The sequence below is a fragment of the Bison bison genome, unplaced genomic scaffold, assembly GCF_000754665.1.
Source record: "Bison bison bison isolate TAMUID 2011002044 unplaced genomic scaffold, Bison_UMD1.0 scf7180017864330, whole genome shotgun sequence".
NCBI lineage: Eukaryota > Metazoa > Chordata > Mammalia > Artiodactyla > Bovidae > Bison > Bison bison.
The window spans coordinates 4008285-4025552 of NW_011494902.1; the positions used below are offsets into that span (position 1 = coordinate 4008285).

General features: G+C 37.4%; 1 protein-coding gene across 3 annotated transcripts in view; it reads right to left on the minus strand.

Moving 5' to 3' along the window:
* The window catches only part of ZRANB3 (zinc finger, RAN-binding domain containing 3), a 304927-nt gene that overhangs the window by 178999 nt on the left and 108660 nt on the right, over positions 1–17268 (minus strand). For all 3 annotated transcript variants that reach the window (XM_010853654.1, XM_010853653.1, XM_010853656.1), the window contains one exon: positions 9033–9051. In XM_010853654.1, coding sequence (XP_010851956.1) covers positions 9033–9051 — 19 coding nt within the window. The remainder of the gene's footprint in view (positions 1–9032; positions 9052–17268) is intronic.

Sequence of the window (17268 nt, forward strand, 5' to 3'; positions counted from 1 at the left end):
CTGCAAGAAGATCCAACCAGTCCATCCTAAAGGAGATCAGTCCTGGGTGTTCGTTGGAAGGACTGATGCTGAAGCTGAAACTCCAATACTCTGGCCACTTCATGTGAAGAGTTGACTCATTGGAAAAGACCCTGATGCTGGGAGGGATCGGGGGCAGGAGGAGAAGGGGACAACAGAGGATGAGAAGGCTGGATGGCATCACCGACTCAAGGGACATGAGTCTGGGTGAACTCCGGGAGTTGGTGATGGACAGGGAGGCCTGGCGTGCCATGATTCATGGAGTCACAAAGAGTCGGACATGACTGAGTGACTGAACTGAACTGAACTTTATACCCAAAATCAGTCGTAGACCAAAGTGTATTGTAACACTATAAAACTTCTAGAAGGTAACATAGGAGAAAATCTAGGTGGCTTGGGTTTGGCAATGAGAAATAAGACCAAAAGGGCAATCAATGAAAGAAACAGTTGATAGGTTGTATTTTATTAAAGGTAAAAACTTCTGCTCTGTGAAAGAAACTTTTAAAACAATGAAAAGATAAGTCAAAGTCATTGGAGAAAATACTTGCAAATCACATATCTGATAAAAGACTTGTACCTAAAATATACAAAGAACTCTTAGAACTCAATAGCAACAAAAATAATCTAATTAAAACATGGGCAAAAGAACTGAACAAAGACCATGCCAAAGAAGATTCATAGATGGCAAATAAACAAATGAAAGGGTGCTCAAAATCATTTGTTATTAGAGTACTGGAAATTAAAAGAACAATGAAATTCTACTATATGTAGTACAATGGCTAAAAAAATTTTTTTAAATCTTTTTTAAATGGACATTACCAACTGCTGGTGAAAATGCAGGGGAAGGGGAATTCTCACTCACAACTAGTGAGAATGCCAAATGGTACAGCCATGTCTAAAGACAGTTTGACAGTTTTTGACAGAAGTGAACATATTCTCACCACACATTATGGGTTGAACTGTGTCTGCTCACCAAAAGATAGATTGAAGTCCTACCCAATCAGTATTTCAGGACATGACCTTTTTTGGATAAAGGGTTGTGCAGATGTAATTAGTGAAGAGAATGTCATATCACAGTAGGGTAAACCATTAATCCAATCTGACTAACGTTCTTTCAAGAGGATTAGAGACAGACAGAAGGGGAGAATGCCTCATGAAAAGGGAGGTAGGGATTGAAGTGACACATCTACAACCCCAGAAATGCCAAAGCCTGCCGACCTACACCTGAAGCCAGGAGAAAGGCTTCAAAGAGATTTTCCTCAGAACCCTCGGAAAAAAAAACAAACTTCCTGACACCTTGATTTCAGACTTCCAGCCTCTAGAACTGAGAGAGGATAAATTTCTATTGTTTTAAGCCACCAAGTTTGTGGTACTTTCTCATGGCACCCCTAGGAAACTAACACACCATATAATCTAGCAATTGCACTCCTAGATAGTTACTCAATTGATTATATCCACACAAACACTTACATAACTGTCAAAACTGGATGCAACAAATACATCCCTTCATCTTGCTGAATGGAAAAACAAACTGTGGCACATCCATATCATGAAATTTTATTCAGTGATAAAAAGAAAAGCTATCAAGCCACAAAAAGACATGGTTGAAACTTAAATGCATAAGGCTAAGTGAAAAAAATCAGTCTGAAAAATCTATAAACTGTATGCTGCCAATCGTATGACATTCTGGAAAAGGCAAAGTGACAGCATCATTAAACATATCTTTGGTTGTTGGGGGTTTTGGTCTGAATGGAATTAAGTAAGTGAAGCATAGGGGATTATTTAGAGCAGTAAAATTATTCTGTATTATACTGTAATGGTGCCTAAAAGACATTAAGTACTTGTGAAAATCCATAGAACATTATAATACATTACAAAAAGTAAATTTTGATATATATACAAAATTTGAAAATAATTTAGGAGGTGAGAAGATCTCATGATGCAATGTAATGTGTGATACAATAACTGGACTGTATTATAAGTGTATGAAACAACTTCACTGGATCACAAAGAGAAATAATTCTGAAAATGAATGGAACCTATAAAAATAAAGGTAAAAGGAACTGTACAGAAGCACTGAACTCTAGTTAATAATTTTCTTTCCTGTGAGGGTACAGGTTAATAATACTGAAACCACCATGCCTGTATACTAGAAATGCATAATTAATTAAAGAGATATCAGACGGTGGAAGCTAAGATTCTCACTGATGGAATGGGAAGTTACAGTTAAGCAAGGGGAAAAGATAGAATGATCCATGTGGTAAAGGATTAGAGCTGGAGAAATCAAGAATTCATGTTTAGCTTAAATACAGATAATAGCTGGTTGCATTGATAAATATCTATAAATATATACATACACACACATGACTCAGAGGTTAAAGCATCTGCCTGCAATGCGGGAGACTCGGGTTCGATCCCTGGGTCTGGAAGATCCCCTGGAGAAGGAAATGGCAACCCACTCCAGTATTCTTGCCTGGAGAATCCCGTGGAGGGAGGAGCCTGGTGGGCTACAGTCCACAGGGTTGCAAAGAGTCGGAAACGACTGAGTGACTTCACTTTCACTTCTGTCAGCTGAGAGGATCTAGAAGAAATGACACCTCAGTAAAAATGAGTACACCTACCACCTAGATCTGATTCCAGTATCTTTCTCCAATAAGAAGAACCAGGATTTCCTGGAGAAACGGCCGATTCAAGGACTGTGGTAGGAAATATACAAGAGAACTCTGGAGCATCTTATAGTGCCAGAAAGTAAGAAAATTGGAAACTGGAAAAAAAAAAAAAACAAAGAAAACACAAAACCCCAAACAGAACAACCTATAGAGAAGCGGGCACGTCATGGAACACTGAAGTGAATTAAAAGACCTCCCAACGGCCAAAGCTGGAACCATTTGTGTAACACAATTTAAAAGTACTGATAATAACCCAAAATATAAGATGAATGTCCATGAGTCCTACCTATATAAATACACAGTAAAGTAAGTGAGTGAACAAATGAATTCCAAATAATTTATGTATTTGTTGTTGTTTAGTAGCTCAGTTATGTCCTACTTTTTTTGTGACCTAGATTGCCAGGTTCCTCTGTCCATGGAATATTCCAGGCAAGAATACTGGAGTTACTAGAGTGGTTTGCCATTTCCTTCTCCAGGGGATCTTCCTGGATTTTCTCCAGGGATTGAACCTGCGTCTCCTGTATTGGCTGGCAGATTCCTTACCACTGAGCCACCAGGATAGCCCAATTTATATATTTACTCTGCCTTTAAGGAAGTAGAACATAAATCCCCATTCCTTAAGTATGGGCTACATACAGTTATTTTCTTTTAAAAAACACAGTATGTGAAGGAACAACAACAATAAACCCAGTAATTTTACAGGGTAAAACCCTGACAAACATTACATCAAGCCAGGTAATCAAGGTTAACATCAATAGTGATAAGTTAAATTGATATTATGTACCCTTGCTATTACATGGTGACAATGGCACTTTACCTCTGTGGTCTTTTTGTCAAAACACATTACCCCAGTCTGATCATGAGAAAACCATCAGACAACATATCCCAATTAAGAGACATTTTACCAAATACTAAACCATTAATTCTCAAGACTGTAAAGGTCTTCAAAAACAAGGGAAGTCTGAGAAACTCACAACCAGAAGAAGCTATTGGTTAGTCATGTGGATGTGAGAGTTGGACCATAAAGAAGGCTGTGTACTGAAGAATTGATGTTTAGAACTGTGGTGCTGGAAAAGACTCTTGAGGTCCCTTGGACTGCAAAGAGATCAAACCAGTCAATCCTAAAGGAAATCAACCCTGAACATTCATTGGAAGGACTGATGCTGAAGCTGAAGCTCCAATACTTTGGTCACCTGTGCAAAGAGCCAACTCATTAGAAAAGACCCTGATGCTGGGGAAGATTGACGGCAAGAGTTAAAGGGGACAACAGAGGACAAGATGGTTGGATGGCATCACCAACTCAATCGACATGAGCTTGAGCAAGCTCTGGGAGATGGTGAAGGACAGGGAAGCCTGATGTGCTGCAATCCATGGGGTCACAGAGTTGAACATGACTGAGCGACTGAACAACAACCACCTGTCTATTTAAAACACATAATGGAGTTATATGTTATAAAACATGGATGGACTCCTGCAAAAGAAAAAGGACATCAGTAAAAACCACAGGATGTCTAAATAAAGTATGGTTTTCAGTTAACAGTACTAATATATGAATATTGGTTCATTAATTGAGACACATTACTATTAGTATAGTAAAGTAACTAATACTGGGGGACTAGCTTTGGGGCGTAAAAGAGTTCTCTGTACTATCTTCACAATAACTGTATAAAACTAAAAGTGTTACTGAACTTTCCTGGTGGGACAGACAGTGGATAACAATCTACCTGCCATTGGAGGGGTCACGGGTTCTATCCTGGTCCAGGAAGATTCCACATGCCACAGAGCAACTAAAGCCCGTTCACCACAACTACTGAGCCCATGCTCTAGAAACCATGAGCCACAACTACTAAAGCCCCCGTGCCCTGGAGCCTGCACCCCACAAATACAGAGTCAACCTGCTGCAATTACCGAAGCTCAATGCCTAGCGCCTATGCTCCACAACAAGAGAAACCCGCACAATGAGAAGCCCATGCACTGCAACAAAGAGTAGCCCCTGCTCTCCACAACTAGAGAAAGGCTGCGAGCAGCAACGAAGACCCAGTGCAACCAAAAAAATTTTAAAAAGACTATTCTAAAATGTAAAAGTTATTTTTAAGAAAGGACATTCAAAAAATAGTAAAGCTGGCCTTAGAAATGAGGAACAAGCAGGCAAATGATACCGTTTTAGAGAACAGTCTCAACAGCACAAATGCTGTCACTTATCGTTCAGTTTCATCCATTTGAGCACTGTATCTTACAGAGTCTTCTGTATTTAAGAATCCTTTCAAAACAGAAAGTCTGGTGCCTGCAGACTTTGTATAGAACAGCAATAATGGACTTGGGAGCTGGATTATTTCAGATTCGATACCAGCTCCTAGCATGTGTTAACATACCTGTACTTCAGCTTTCTCATCTAAAAAATGATGGTGGTAGTAATCATCATAACATTCTAGTGGGTTGTCCAGAGGTGAAATAAATGAATACATCTAAATCAGTAGAACAGAATCTGGCACATATGTGTTAATTAAGTATTAATATTTTAATCAGTCTATTCACTCAACAAAAATGGACCACCACGCCAAAGGGGTTATGTTTCTGCTTATCAGAAACAGTAAAATCTCAGAGAGGATTCAATTCCACCAGGGTCTCGTAAAGGGAAAGAAGGATTTGTAGAAGCAAATGGAATAAAAACTATCATCTCAGCTCACTTTGTCAAACCAAGGTCGGCTTATGTAAAAGGAAAACTAAAATTCTTCACGTTTGGTTTAATGTTTTAGTCCTCAAACCTAAAATGTTGGCAGAGTCTATATCACAGTATCAATTTTAAGGTATTCTGCTCAGAAATAATCTTCTAAAGGGGGTTCTTTGGTGTTTTGAGACACCTACAGATTTCTGCCTGCAGAGAAAATCACAAGGCTTTTCAAACTTCAGCCTCCAGAAAAACTTCTGCAAGCATTCAACAGTTTCCACAGCCTTTCCCCTCCAAACTTCTCTTCCAGAGAAGCACCTTGACAAAAAAAAAAAAAAGATTATCCATAATGATAAGTCTCTGGTCTCTGTTCCAAATATTTATCTATTAATCCCAAAATAGTCACAAAGTAAGCCAAGCCAAGTGGCTTAGCTTTGACAAACGGTTTCCTTTTCTTCTGAAAAAGGAAGGAAAGCAATACTTTATTTGGTATACCATCCCTCTGCCTCCAAATGTTTTCTCAAGTAACAGGAAGGAAACTTAGGGAAAAGTGTAGGGGGAGACGACTAAAGTAGAGTACTAACAAAAATATTACAAACGAGGAAAGTAGGAATTTTCTGACTCTGATAATAGATTCAATACACAGAGAAGACAGATCCATGTCCTGACAACATTTTGTCCATAGCTGCGAAATTATTAAGCTATTCATCTAAACCCAGGATGTTAATCTCATTTTCTTAAGTAAAAACAAACATCACAAAAATTTGTAAACACTAAGCTTCTACAAAAAATAATTGCCTTTAAATCCCTGAAAATAAGGTATTAAGTGTGTAGGTTTAATATTTTGCTCATGTGTATCCACTTAAATTACCTGGTATATGTTAATGTGAAGTTATTTTTCACATTTAAAATCTTTCTGTGAATAAACATTTTCAACAGAACAAAAACACAGTGGTTAAAAAACTATTAAGAAACAGCAAAGGTAATAGTGCAAGAGCCTGACTACAGACTGTGGCCCAAAATTCCATTATTAAGGGAACAGTACTTCAAAAGAGTTTCTGTATGTTTACTGTATAGCTCTTGAGACAACACTTAACTACAGTAAACCAAGAAAGGGAAACAGGAATTAAAAGAGCTTAAGCTAAGTCTGCAAAGTTAATTTTATTAAAAGTTGAATCTTTGTTGGTTATCTGAAACATAGTTTTATAATAAATACTCAAAGATCACACAATTAGACAAACAAATAAGTCACCATTCCAATTTTATACGTAATAGAGAGATTATATAATTCCACAAAGATTTGATACATTAGAAAAGACATTAGTAGAAAGATAGAAGAAGAGGATGCAGTTATACCAGTGAAGGAAGTCATTTGCTTCTAAAGCTAGGGAGGAAAGATTACAGCAGACAGTTAAATTATACAAGACTCCAAGTAGGTATTCAAGCATTTAAAAAAAAAATAAAAGAGGTTAATAATACAGATGTAAAATTGTTCTCCTAAAGCTCTATCTATTGATAAGTCAAAAATTCATTCATATCAAAATATATTTTTTAAATTTAAAATCAAAATTATAAGCTGCATTTCCTTCTCTGACTTCACTACTGTTTTGTGATAAGAGCAAGAGAAGGAGAACAGTATTAGAAAATAAAATGAAGGTCAAACCAGAGTTCATATAATTTACATATATACAAGTTCTTTCTATTTCAAGACTTTTAATTTACTCACTTTCATCCATATTAGCTCAATAAGACTCCACAGAAATGGCATTTCAATTCAATCAAAACACAGAGGATGTTATTATATTTTGAGCTGTGATCTTAGAATTTAATTTACAACACTATGCTATTTCTGTGACTACTTTTTGTACTTATATGTTAAACTGAGGATTTTTCCTTAATTAACCTTATTGATAGGGGATTCAACATAATGAACTTTGGAAAGTCAAATAAGTGTAAAAACTAAGAGTCTTTAAAATGCTGGTGAAAAGGGAGGAGATATGAGGGACACAAAAGGGGAATCTTCTTTTAAGTACTGAAATATTAAATGGTTCTTTTAAATTTATTAAATTAAAAAATAATAGTTTCAAAAGATTACCACAAATCCTTCAACATGTGACAAGTGTAACTGTAAATAATAGGTGATGAAAAGTGAAGAGTATAATGAAAAACTCTTGTTGGCTAAAGCATTCATCGTGAACTCATCATGCACCATCCTTAGTCTAATGTTAACTGAGAAAACAGGGAAATATAAATGCTAAGCAGAGTTCAGGTGCTAATCAAATGTTTATTTCAATCCATGAATGATTCTGCACATTTAAGGCATATTCAAACCACTATAACACCAAATTGAGGAACAAGGTAGCAATGTCATACCCAGTAAAATGTTCCCCATGAATCACTTGAGGAGATTACCAAATAATACTGCATGTTATATTGACTGTGAACATAAAACTGGTCTGTTTAAAAAATAATTTATACATACATCAATACATGCAGCACCGATTTATATGTTATATAAAATGGTTATACCTAGTTTTGAGGTTTTGAAGTATGAATTTATACTATTTGGTGAAAACATATTCAGCGACTAAAAACCTAAGCCTCTTTTAGTAATTTTGGACTCTCAAATCTATAAATTTATGTAGATTCTTTCGGAATTCATCTTGTTCCAAAATAGACATTTCTACTTTTTTTCCAAATGTCCATGTCCTGTCTCTTTAATTACACCATTGAACTTTTTCACAGGCAATGACTATGTTTCTAACTGTAACATTTAGTCTAAACAAATGTCTATAAAGAGTTCAAACTAAAAACTTCAGTAATTATAAGTCAGCATGAACCAAGAAGCCGTATATCAACCTTCTGCTTGGCATTCATTTGCATGTTATACTCTTATTTACTTTTTTCCTAGAGATACACCATTGGTGAGTCTACATGTAAATTAAATTAAAAAATAGCTAATTGGGAGAATTTTTATGGTCTCACATATCTTTTTAAAAAATTCAGTATCCATTTTCTTCATCTCTGACATATTTTTAAATGTATATGTTTTGCTATTATCATTAAAGATATCATGAAAACATGTTTCAAAATGATATAAAAAATCAGAACTTTACTGACTTAAATTTACTCAGAATGCATGCAGGGTACTGCAGCTTATGTAGCAAGAGCTTCCCTTTCAGTGGAAAAATCTGAATATGAGTATATACAAGTACATGCCACTCAAAGGTATCAAATTGATTAGTGACAATAAAACACCATTTGAATAGTACATTTCACACTTATACAAAACAATTAAAAATAATCTTTAGAGCAAAATCTTAAAAGTCCAGGTTCTAAGAAAGCAGCATTTTGACAAGTAAAGAAGAGTTCAGCTTTGTTTGGGGTTGCATTCATTCTTCTGAGGCCACAAATACAGAATTTTTGGATCACTAATGTTAATACTAACATATTCCAAATGCATGCCCTGCATGCATGCACACACAAACACACACGCACATTCTCTTTCCCATTCTTATTCTCTCTGCTGCTGCCCTGCCACCCTCCTCCTCGCCCTCCCCTTCTCCTCTCCATATGCAGATGCACAGTCACATGAGAGAGAGTACAGGGTAAATAGCAGACAATAAAAACTGGCTGGGGAATTTTATAAACCACATAAAAATCATGAAAACACTTACTTCATCAGCCACCATACACCTGGAAAAAAATAAAAATAAAACCAAATTAATGTCTTAATTACCAAAGTCAACCATTTAAAAAGTTTTGATTAAGCGTTGTTAAGTAGCTTGCCACAAAACAGTTTACACATTATAGCACTAAGCCAGAGAGAGGTGTTTATAAGTGTGCATAAGAATAAGGGCCTTTCCTGACTTACAAGACTCTCCAGCTGCCAACGGCATATGGTTATGTGGGACTGTTAGTTTCAGATACGCTGTTTCCCAATGCCCACCCATGACGATAGCTACAATGACCCTTCGAAAACGTGAGCAAAACAGCAAGTGATTGTACCAATGACTTCCCTCCTTACCGGTAAGTAAGGTTTACTGGTCTCCCCTAGAGATTAGACGGATGCTGTATTAAAGTGCATTAACATGTTTTACAAAAAATTATATTAATATATGCTATATTATACATGCTAGGCCACTTTCAAGCTGAATTTTGTATTCTACTATTATTTCACTAAATTTTCTCCTCCCTATTCTTTCTTATTAACCTACAGAAGTAAATTCTATCCACTGGAAATTGAGGACAGGGGCATAAACTAAGGTCATAATTAGAAGAAAAAAGCAAAGAACAAAACAAAGGATAGCAGATACGGTCCAGATCACGAGGGGTCCTTTAGAGACAGTGAGTACATCATAAGGGGAAAAACCAATCTCTTAACCAAGGTGATATCCAGGAAATTTGGAAAAAAAGAAAAACTGGAATATTATAAAAATCAGAAAGGAAAAAGTCCCTATTTGCATTTTTCTCCTTCCTTTAATCCCAACGGCCTTGACATTATACTATATTACATGCTTTCTTTTAACATAAAACACAAATTAAGAATTTGGTAATAAATACATTATTAAGAAATAACCTACAGGTAAAATGGAATTTTGTTCTTAAAATGAAAAAAAGATGGTAGGTTACATATTAAGTTTTTATGGGAAAATAAAATATAAATAGTCTAACTGAAATTTAAAACATATGCAAGAGTAACAAGTTTATTACATTTTTTCCAAACAGGCTGGAAAAGTAGAAAACTAAAAAGCAATACTTTGAAAAATATGACTTATTTCCAGGAAGATTTACATGTATACCTACTTTTTCATTTTAACATCCAATTCAAATTTGATAAAGATGTCATTTGAAGTATATATCATTTACTGAGTGCCTGATAAGTAACTCAATAGGGAAGAGAAGGGAGTGACAGAGGATGAGATGGTTGGATGGTATCACGGACTCAATGGACATGAGTTTGAGCAAACTCTGGGACATAGGGGAGGACAGGGAAGCCTGGCTGCTGCAGTTCATGGGGTTGCAGAGTCATACCCAACTTAGTGACTGAACAACATTATGTGACTAGCACTACCATAAGTTTGTGTGCTCAATCGTGTTAGACTCTTTGAGACCCCATGGACAAGCCTACCAGGCTCCTCTGTTCATGGGATTCTCCATGCAAAAATATTTGAATGGTTTGCTATTTTCTCCTCCAAGGGATCTTCAAGACCCAGATCAAACCTGCGGCTCTTGCATTGGCAGGCAGATTCTTTACCACTGAGCCACCTGGGTAGCCCAAGTCCTAGGGATAGAGCATTTAAAGGTTTTTCCTCATAAAGGGTGACTGGAAGAACTTCTGACAATGAACAAATAAATGATCTTAGTGGTGATATGTGCCATTAAAAAAACTGAAACAAGGTAAGTGGAATAGGGAAGTAAGGGAGTTTCTACTTTATATAGTGGTCAGGAATAATCTTTACGATAAAGCAATTCAAACAGATCTGAATAAGTTGTCACAAATTTAATGCGGAAGGGAATCATGAGAAAATCTGGAGGAGGAGAACTCTAAACAAAGCAATGAGCAAATGCAAGAGCTCTGAGATAAGATGGTTATGATGTAGTTAAGTAAACGGAGGGAGTCTAATGTGATTAAAATGCACTGAGTCATGGCAAATGGTAGAAAATAAGGTTGGAAGCACCTTAGGTCCTGACCATGGACAGCCATAAGCAATGGCATGAAGTCTAGATTTAGAATCCTTTGGAAGTAAGCAACATTTAACTTTTTAAAAACATTACTCTGGCTTCTAGAGAATAAACTATAGAGGACAAGAGCAGAAACAGAGCAGATAGGAGGCACCTGAAGTAGAACAAGAGAGGAACAACAATATATGGATGCATGATAGAGACAGAGTTGGTGAAAAGTGGTCAGTTTAGACACATTTTGAAAGCACAGTCAATAGGATATGCTGAACAATTGGGATAGAGATATCATGGATATGAAACAGGGGAAAGAAGTCAAAAATGAATCTTAAGATACTGGCTTAAGCAATTAACTGTGAAAAAATGGTGGTAATGCATTCACTGAGAAGGGAAGGGTGGGGAGAACAGCAGGTTTGGAGGTCACAATCAAAAGTTCTGTTTGGGGGACTTCCCTGGTGGTCCAGTGGTTAGGACTCCATGCTTCCACTTCAGGGGGCAGAGTTCAATCCCTGGTTGGGGAGCTAAGATCCTGCAAGTTGCAGCAAGATTAAAAAAAAAAGGTTTGGATCTATAGCCTTTCTGGTATCCGTTAGATACCCCAGTTGTACTGTTGGGTGGGGCACGGGATATGTGAGTCAGGGGAATAGCAGGGACTGATATAATAAATCTGAGAGTCATTAGAATGTAAAGGCATTGGAATGAGAAAGGATCAAGGATAGTCTGTAATATAACACCTTGACTGTGGCTTATTTTCTATGCCCAACTCCAAGTTTCTTAACTTTCTAAAGTTAAGCAGCTACTGTGACCTGCAGGCTGCTAGATGAGGTTTATGACTCTAGTGAAGTAACATCAGAGCAAACTGTTAGGCAGCTAAATCACCCCATGGGTGGTTAACTGACTGAAAAATAGCATCAGAGCCCTGGGCAACAATTGACACGACTGATGGCTGCAGATCACTGCCTTGGCTTGGCTTTTAAGTATCTGAAGACCTCAGTTGTAAGATTGTCTTCCAGCCCTCTGGTTATGCTGGATTCTCCTAACATGAGACAGGTGGGTCTTCCGAACTTTGGAAACCAGGACAGTTCAAGTCCATCAAAGAGCACTGAGCTTCCTTCAGGTACTTCTAGTGGGGCTGACTGTCCTTCAAATTTAGGCACTATATCTGTCCCAACCTCTGGCAGTCCTGCTATTTACAATAGTTCAGCAACCAGACTTGATTTCCAATGAGCTGTCATAGAAACAGTCATCATTGAAGCTGAAGCTCCAAAACTTTGGCCACCTGATGTGGACAGCTGACTCATTGGGAAAGACCCTGGTGAAGACTGAAGACAGAAGGAGAAGAGCACGACAGAGGATGAGAGACAGTTGGATGGCATCACCGATTCAATGGACATGAACTTGGGCAAACTCCGGGAGATGATGAGGGACAGGGAAGCCTGGTGGGCTTCCATGGGGTCTCAAAGAGTCAGACACAACTTGGCGACTGAACAACAACAATAACAATCATAGAAAAATAACTGATCATGTGAGAGGCCCCATCATCTGAAAGAACAGAATACAAGTAAATAATCAGAATATATATCTAGTGAAATAGCAGTGCTAGAAAGACTAAACACCTGCACAAAAATTGTTATAGCACCTAAATAAATTCTAATGCAACAAACACACACACTCCCTTGCATGATTTCCAAACTAAATTGAATATATAAATTTTTTAAAAAGATGATTATTACTGACAGCTAAATCAGTAGACTATGAGATGAAGTGCAAAGAAAAAACACTTGAAGAACAGAACCTGAAAACTAACGTGAAAAATTGTTCAAAAGGAGAAAGGACACAATATACAAAGGAGAAGCAAAAATTAAAGAAATTTCTTTGGGCTAAAAAAAACACTTCTGATGGATAACTGAAATGGAGAACCTCATTTCAGGGTGAGCTGAAAAGAAAAGACAAATATCTACTCACATCCTCATAAAATTCATTAATCTTATGAATAAAAAGAAAACCTTGTAAGTATTTAGACTGAAAGAAAAATTATCAATAAAGGGGAAAAAAAACAACTGCATTGCACTTTTATCATCAACATCAGAAAACTAAAAAACAACAGAAACTAATCTAGACTACTTGAAAGGAAAGCAGAACTCATGAATCTTATATCCAGTTGCTAAGTCACTTCAGTCGTGTCCGACTCTGTGCGACCCCAGAGACAGCAGCCTACCAGGCTCCTCTGTCCCTGGGATTCTCCAGGCAAGAACACTGGAGTGGGTGGGATGGCAAAGAGACATGCAGCTAATCAAGATCGCCAAGATTATATCACTTAGGCAAACCATTTGAAGAAAAATATTTGAGAAAAATAATCAAACAACTGGGTTCCAAAATCACTGCAGGTGGTGACTGCAGCCATGAAATTAAAAGATGCTTACTCCTTGGAAGGAAAGTTATGACCAACCTAGATAGCATATTGAAAAGCACAGACATTACTTTGCCAACAAAGGTTCGTCTAGTCAAGGCTGTGGTTTTTCCTGTGGTCATGTATGGATGTGAGAGTTGGACTGTGAAGAAGGCTGAGCACCGAAGAATTGATGCTTTTGAACTGTGGTGTTGGAGAAGACTCTTGAGAGTCCCTTGGACTGCAAGGAGATCCAACCTGTCCATTCTGAAGATCAGCCCTGGGATTTCTTTGGAAGGAATGATGCTAAAGCTGAAACTCCAGTACTTTGGCCACCTTATGCAAAGAGTTGACTCATTGGAAAAGACTCTGTTGCTGGGAGGGATAGGGGGCAGGAGGAGAAGGGGATGACAGAGGATGAGATGGCTGGATGGCATCACTGACTCGATGGACGTGAGTCTGAGTGAACTCTGGGAGTCGGTGATGGACAGGGAGGCCTGGCGTGCTGAGATTCATGGGGTCGCCAAGAGTCGGACATGACTGAGGGACTGAACTGAACTAACTGAATACAGATTCAAGATAGAAGACGAAAAGGAAATGTGATTGGCAATGAAACTATATATACGTGAATTGAGTGGATGATGTATATTCTAAATGAAGACTCTGCAAGTGGAAGGACCTCATTCTGCAATCTGAAAGTGCAAAACTGAAGGGTGGTAACAACGGAGAGAGGCAGTACTAAAATTATTCTAAAGCAGAATACTAAATTTGTTCTTGTTGTTTAGTCACTAAGTTGTCTACAACTCTTCTGCAATCCCACGGACTAAGTAGCCCACCAGGCTCCTCTGTCTATGGGATTTTCCAGGCAAGAATACTGAAGTAAATTGCCATTTCCTTCTTCAGTGGATCTTCCTAATCCAGGGATCAAATCCACATCTCCTGTACTGGTAGGCAGATTCTTTACCACTGAGCCACCAGGGAAGCTACAGAAAACCAAACTGATGATATTTAAAGTCAGGAGACTAAATGGGATCACCTAGGAAGAAGAGAGCTACTGACAGAAAGCCCTGGAGCACTCCAACAATAAGAGGTCACAAAAGGGAGAAAGATCCAGCAAAGGAAACTGAGAAGGATCCAGTAATATAAAAAGATACAAGAAGAATGTAGTGACCTTGAGGCCAAGTTAAGAAACTGTTTTGGGACGGCGCTAATGAACAACTATGACAAATGCTGCTGACAAGTCTAGTGAAATTCGGTCTAAGAATTGATCATTTGATTTGGGAAGAGATCATTCACAGCCCTGACAAGAGCAACTTTGATAGAACAGTAGGGAACAAAAGCCTCACCTGAAAGGGTTCAGGAGACAATGGAAAGAGAAGAAGGGCAGAGACTGAGTAGAGATTACTGTCTAAAGGAATTATTCTGTACGGGGAACACATAAATATGGTAGTACTACTGCTCAAAAGAAAAGTAGGGAATAGAGAAGATATTTTAAAAAGACAAAATACTATACATAACCCAATCACTGACTCTATGAGCGTAACATCTGTGGATCAGACACTTGGCAATCAAGTTAAGACAACAAATAAAAATGGTCAAGTAGCTATGCATGAAGATGGTAACAGAAGAAGTAGAAGATGGTAACAGAAGAAGTAGAAAAGAATGGGGTTCTCCTGCAAAAACTGTAAAAAAAAAAAAAAAAAAAGGAAGGAATTTTTTTCATGCCTACAACCTTGGGAACCACTCTTATTCTGAAAGCAAAGGGAAGGAACTAAAAATATTTATGGAGGTAGAGAACAAGGTTCAGGGACTAAGAAGTCCAGGGGATACACATTTCAAAACAGGGTAAATGGGTTAACAGTGTCAAATGCTGCAAAGGATGACTAAAAGGACACCATACTAAGCCCATATGTAAGCTCACTTGCAGTTCTCATTTGTTGAGAGGATTGTGGATAGTTTAAAAAAAAAAAAAGGGAGGCAACAGATACAGAGTAATCAGAAAGGAATTTTGGTAGCAAAAAACAAGAGAAAAACTAAAAATAGGGAAGTAGCCATATAACATGTTGAAAACCTGAACAATGGGCACGGAGTCAACATTGAGAAGGAAAACAATAAAAATGACTGATGGAGACCATAATATAAAAAGTGAAAATATAGCTAATCCAATTTCTCACTTCATAGAAATTTTATATCATATCTGAATGAAACTAAAGCCTAAACTTCATTTGTAAATGAAGGACTGCCCATTATCACATTATTACACAGAATTACATTATATCTATGGAAATATAAACAGTTTTTTTCTCCCACTGGGAAATAGCAAATACAATCCATATTATAGGGACTTTAACCTACAGCTAAAATGAAAACCTTCATTAAAGAATATGCATTTTATTTGTCAAACCTGGTTTGGTATGCCAATAGCTATACAATTTTATCTGAATTTAACAAGCAGTTCAGTTTTCCATTTTCATTAAAAAAAAAATAACATTTCTTTGTTCCAAATTCATTGTTAATTGCTTGAATCATAGCTTATCCAGCATGGCTGCAGACATCAAAAAAGCAACTTTCCATTTCACTGAGTTGTTTCCAAAACCTTGAGGCTCCTTACATTAATCACCACTTATAGTATCAAGACATATATATTCCGGTATTTGCAGCAGCCACATCTATGGATGTACATGTTCAGTGTTAGCTATTTTAAACCCCAATTCAAATACAGGTAGAAAAGAGAAAACTGAACAGCATTATACTTTCCTAACAATCACTCTACATACCAGCTAAATTTCTAAGACTCATAGAACAAAATAATGTGTGTTTAACTGGAAGCTTTTCTCCAATTTCCTTATATTAAAAAAAAACAAAATACCTTTTCAATAATTAACACCCATATCTCTTTTGAATAAATCATGTCAAAAAGAAAATAGAAAAACTCTCCAAGAGAATATTTTGATGACATTCAGAACTTAATGCTCTAATTCTGTATGAAAAACCTAGTTGAAAAGCAGAGACATTACCTTGCTGACAAAGGTCCATCGAGTCAAAGCTACAGTTTTTCCAGTAGTCATGGATGGATATGAGTTCAACCATAAAGAAGGCTGAGCACCGAAGAACTGAGGCTTTAGAACTGTAGTGCTAGAGAAGACTCTTGAGAGTCACTTGGACAGCAAGGAGATCAAACCAGGCAATCCTGAGGGAAATCAATCCTGAATATTCCTTGGAAGGACTGATGCTGAAGCTGAAGTTCCAATACTTGGCCACCCGACTGATGCTGGGAAAAATTGAAGGCAGGAGGAGAATGGGACGACAGAGGATGATATGGTTGGATGGTATCACTGACTCAATGGACATGAGTTTAAGCCAACTCAAGGAGACATAGAAGGACAGGGAAGCCTGGTGAGCTGCAGTTCATAGGGCTGCAAAGAGTCAGACACAACTCAGTGACCGAACAACAAATTCTGTTTTGAATCAGAAGTACAGAATTCAGGACTCAGTACATGAAAACAGAATCTGCTTAATCAATTACCATGCATGCTGTGACCTCAGATGTGGGCTATTATCCCAGGAAGAATACTGACTTTTTGGATATTCATATGAAACCGTCCATAACAATTTAATATGGTTAATATACTACCATATCACCCTTTAGTATGGTATATTTGACCAATGCTAACTTAATGTTAGTCAACAAAGGTCTGTACAGTCAAAGCTATGGTTTTTCCAGTAGTCATGTACAGATGTGAGAGTTGTACCATAAAGATGACTGAGACCAAAGAATTGATGCTTTCGAATTGTGGTGCTGGAGAAGACTCTTGAGAGTCCCTTGGATAGCAAGGAGTTCA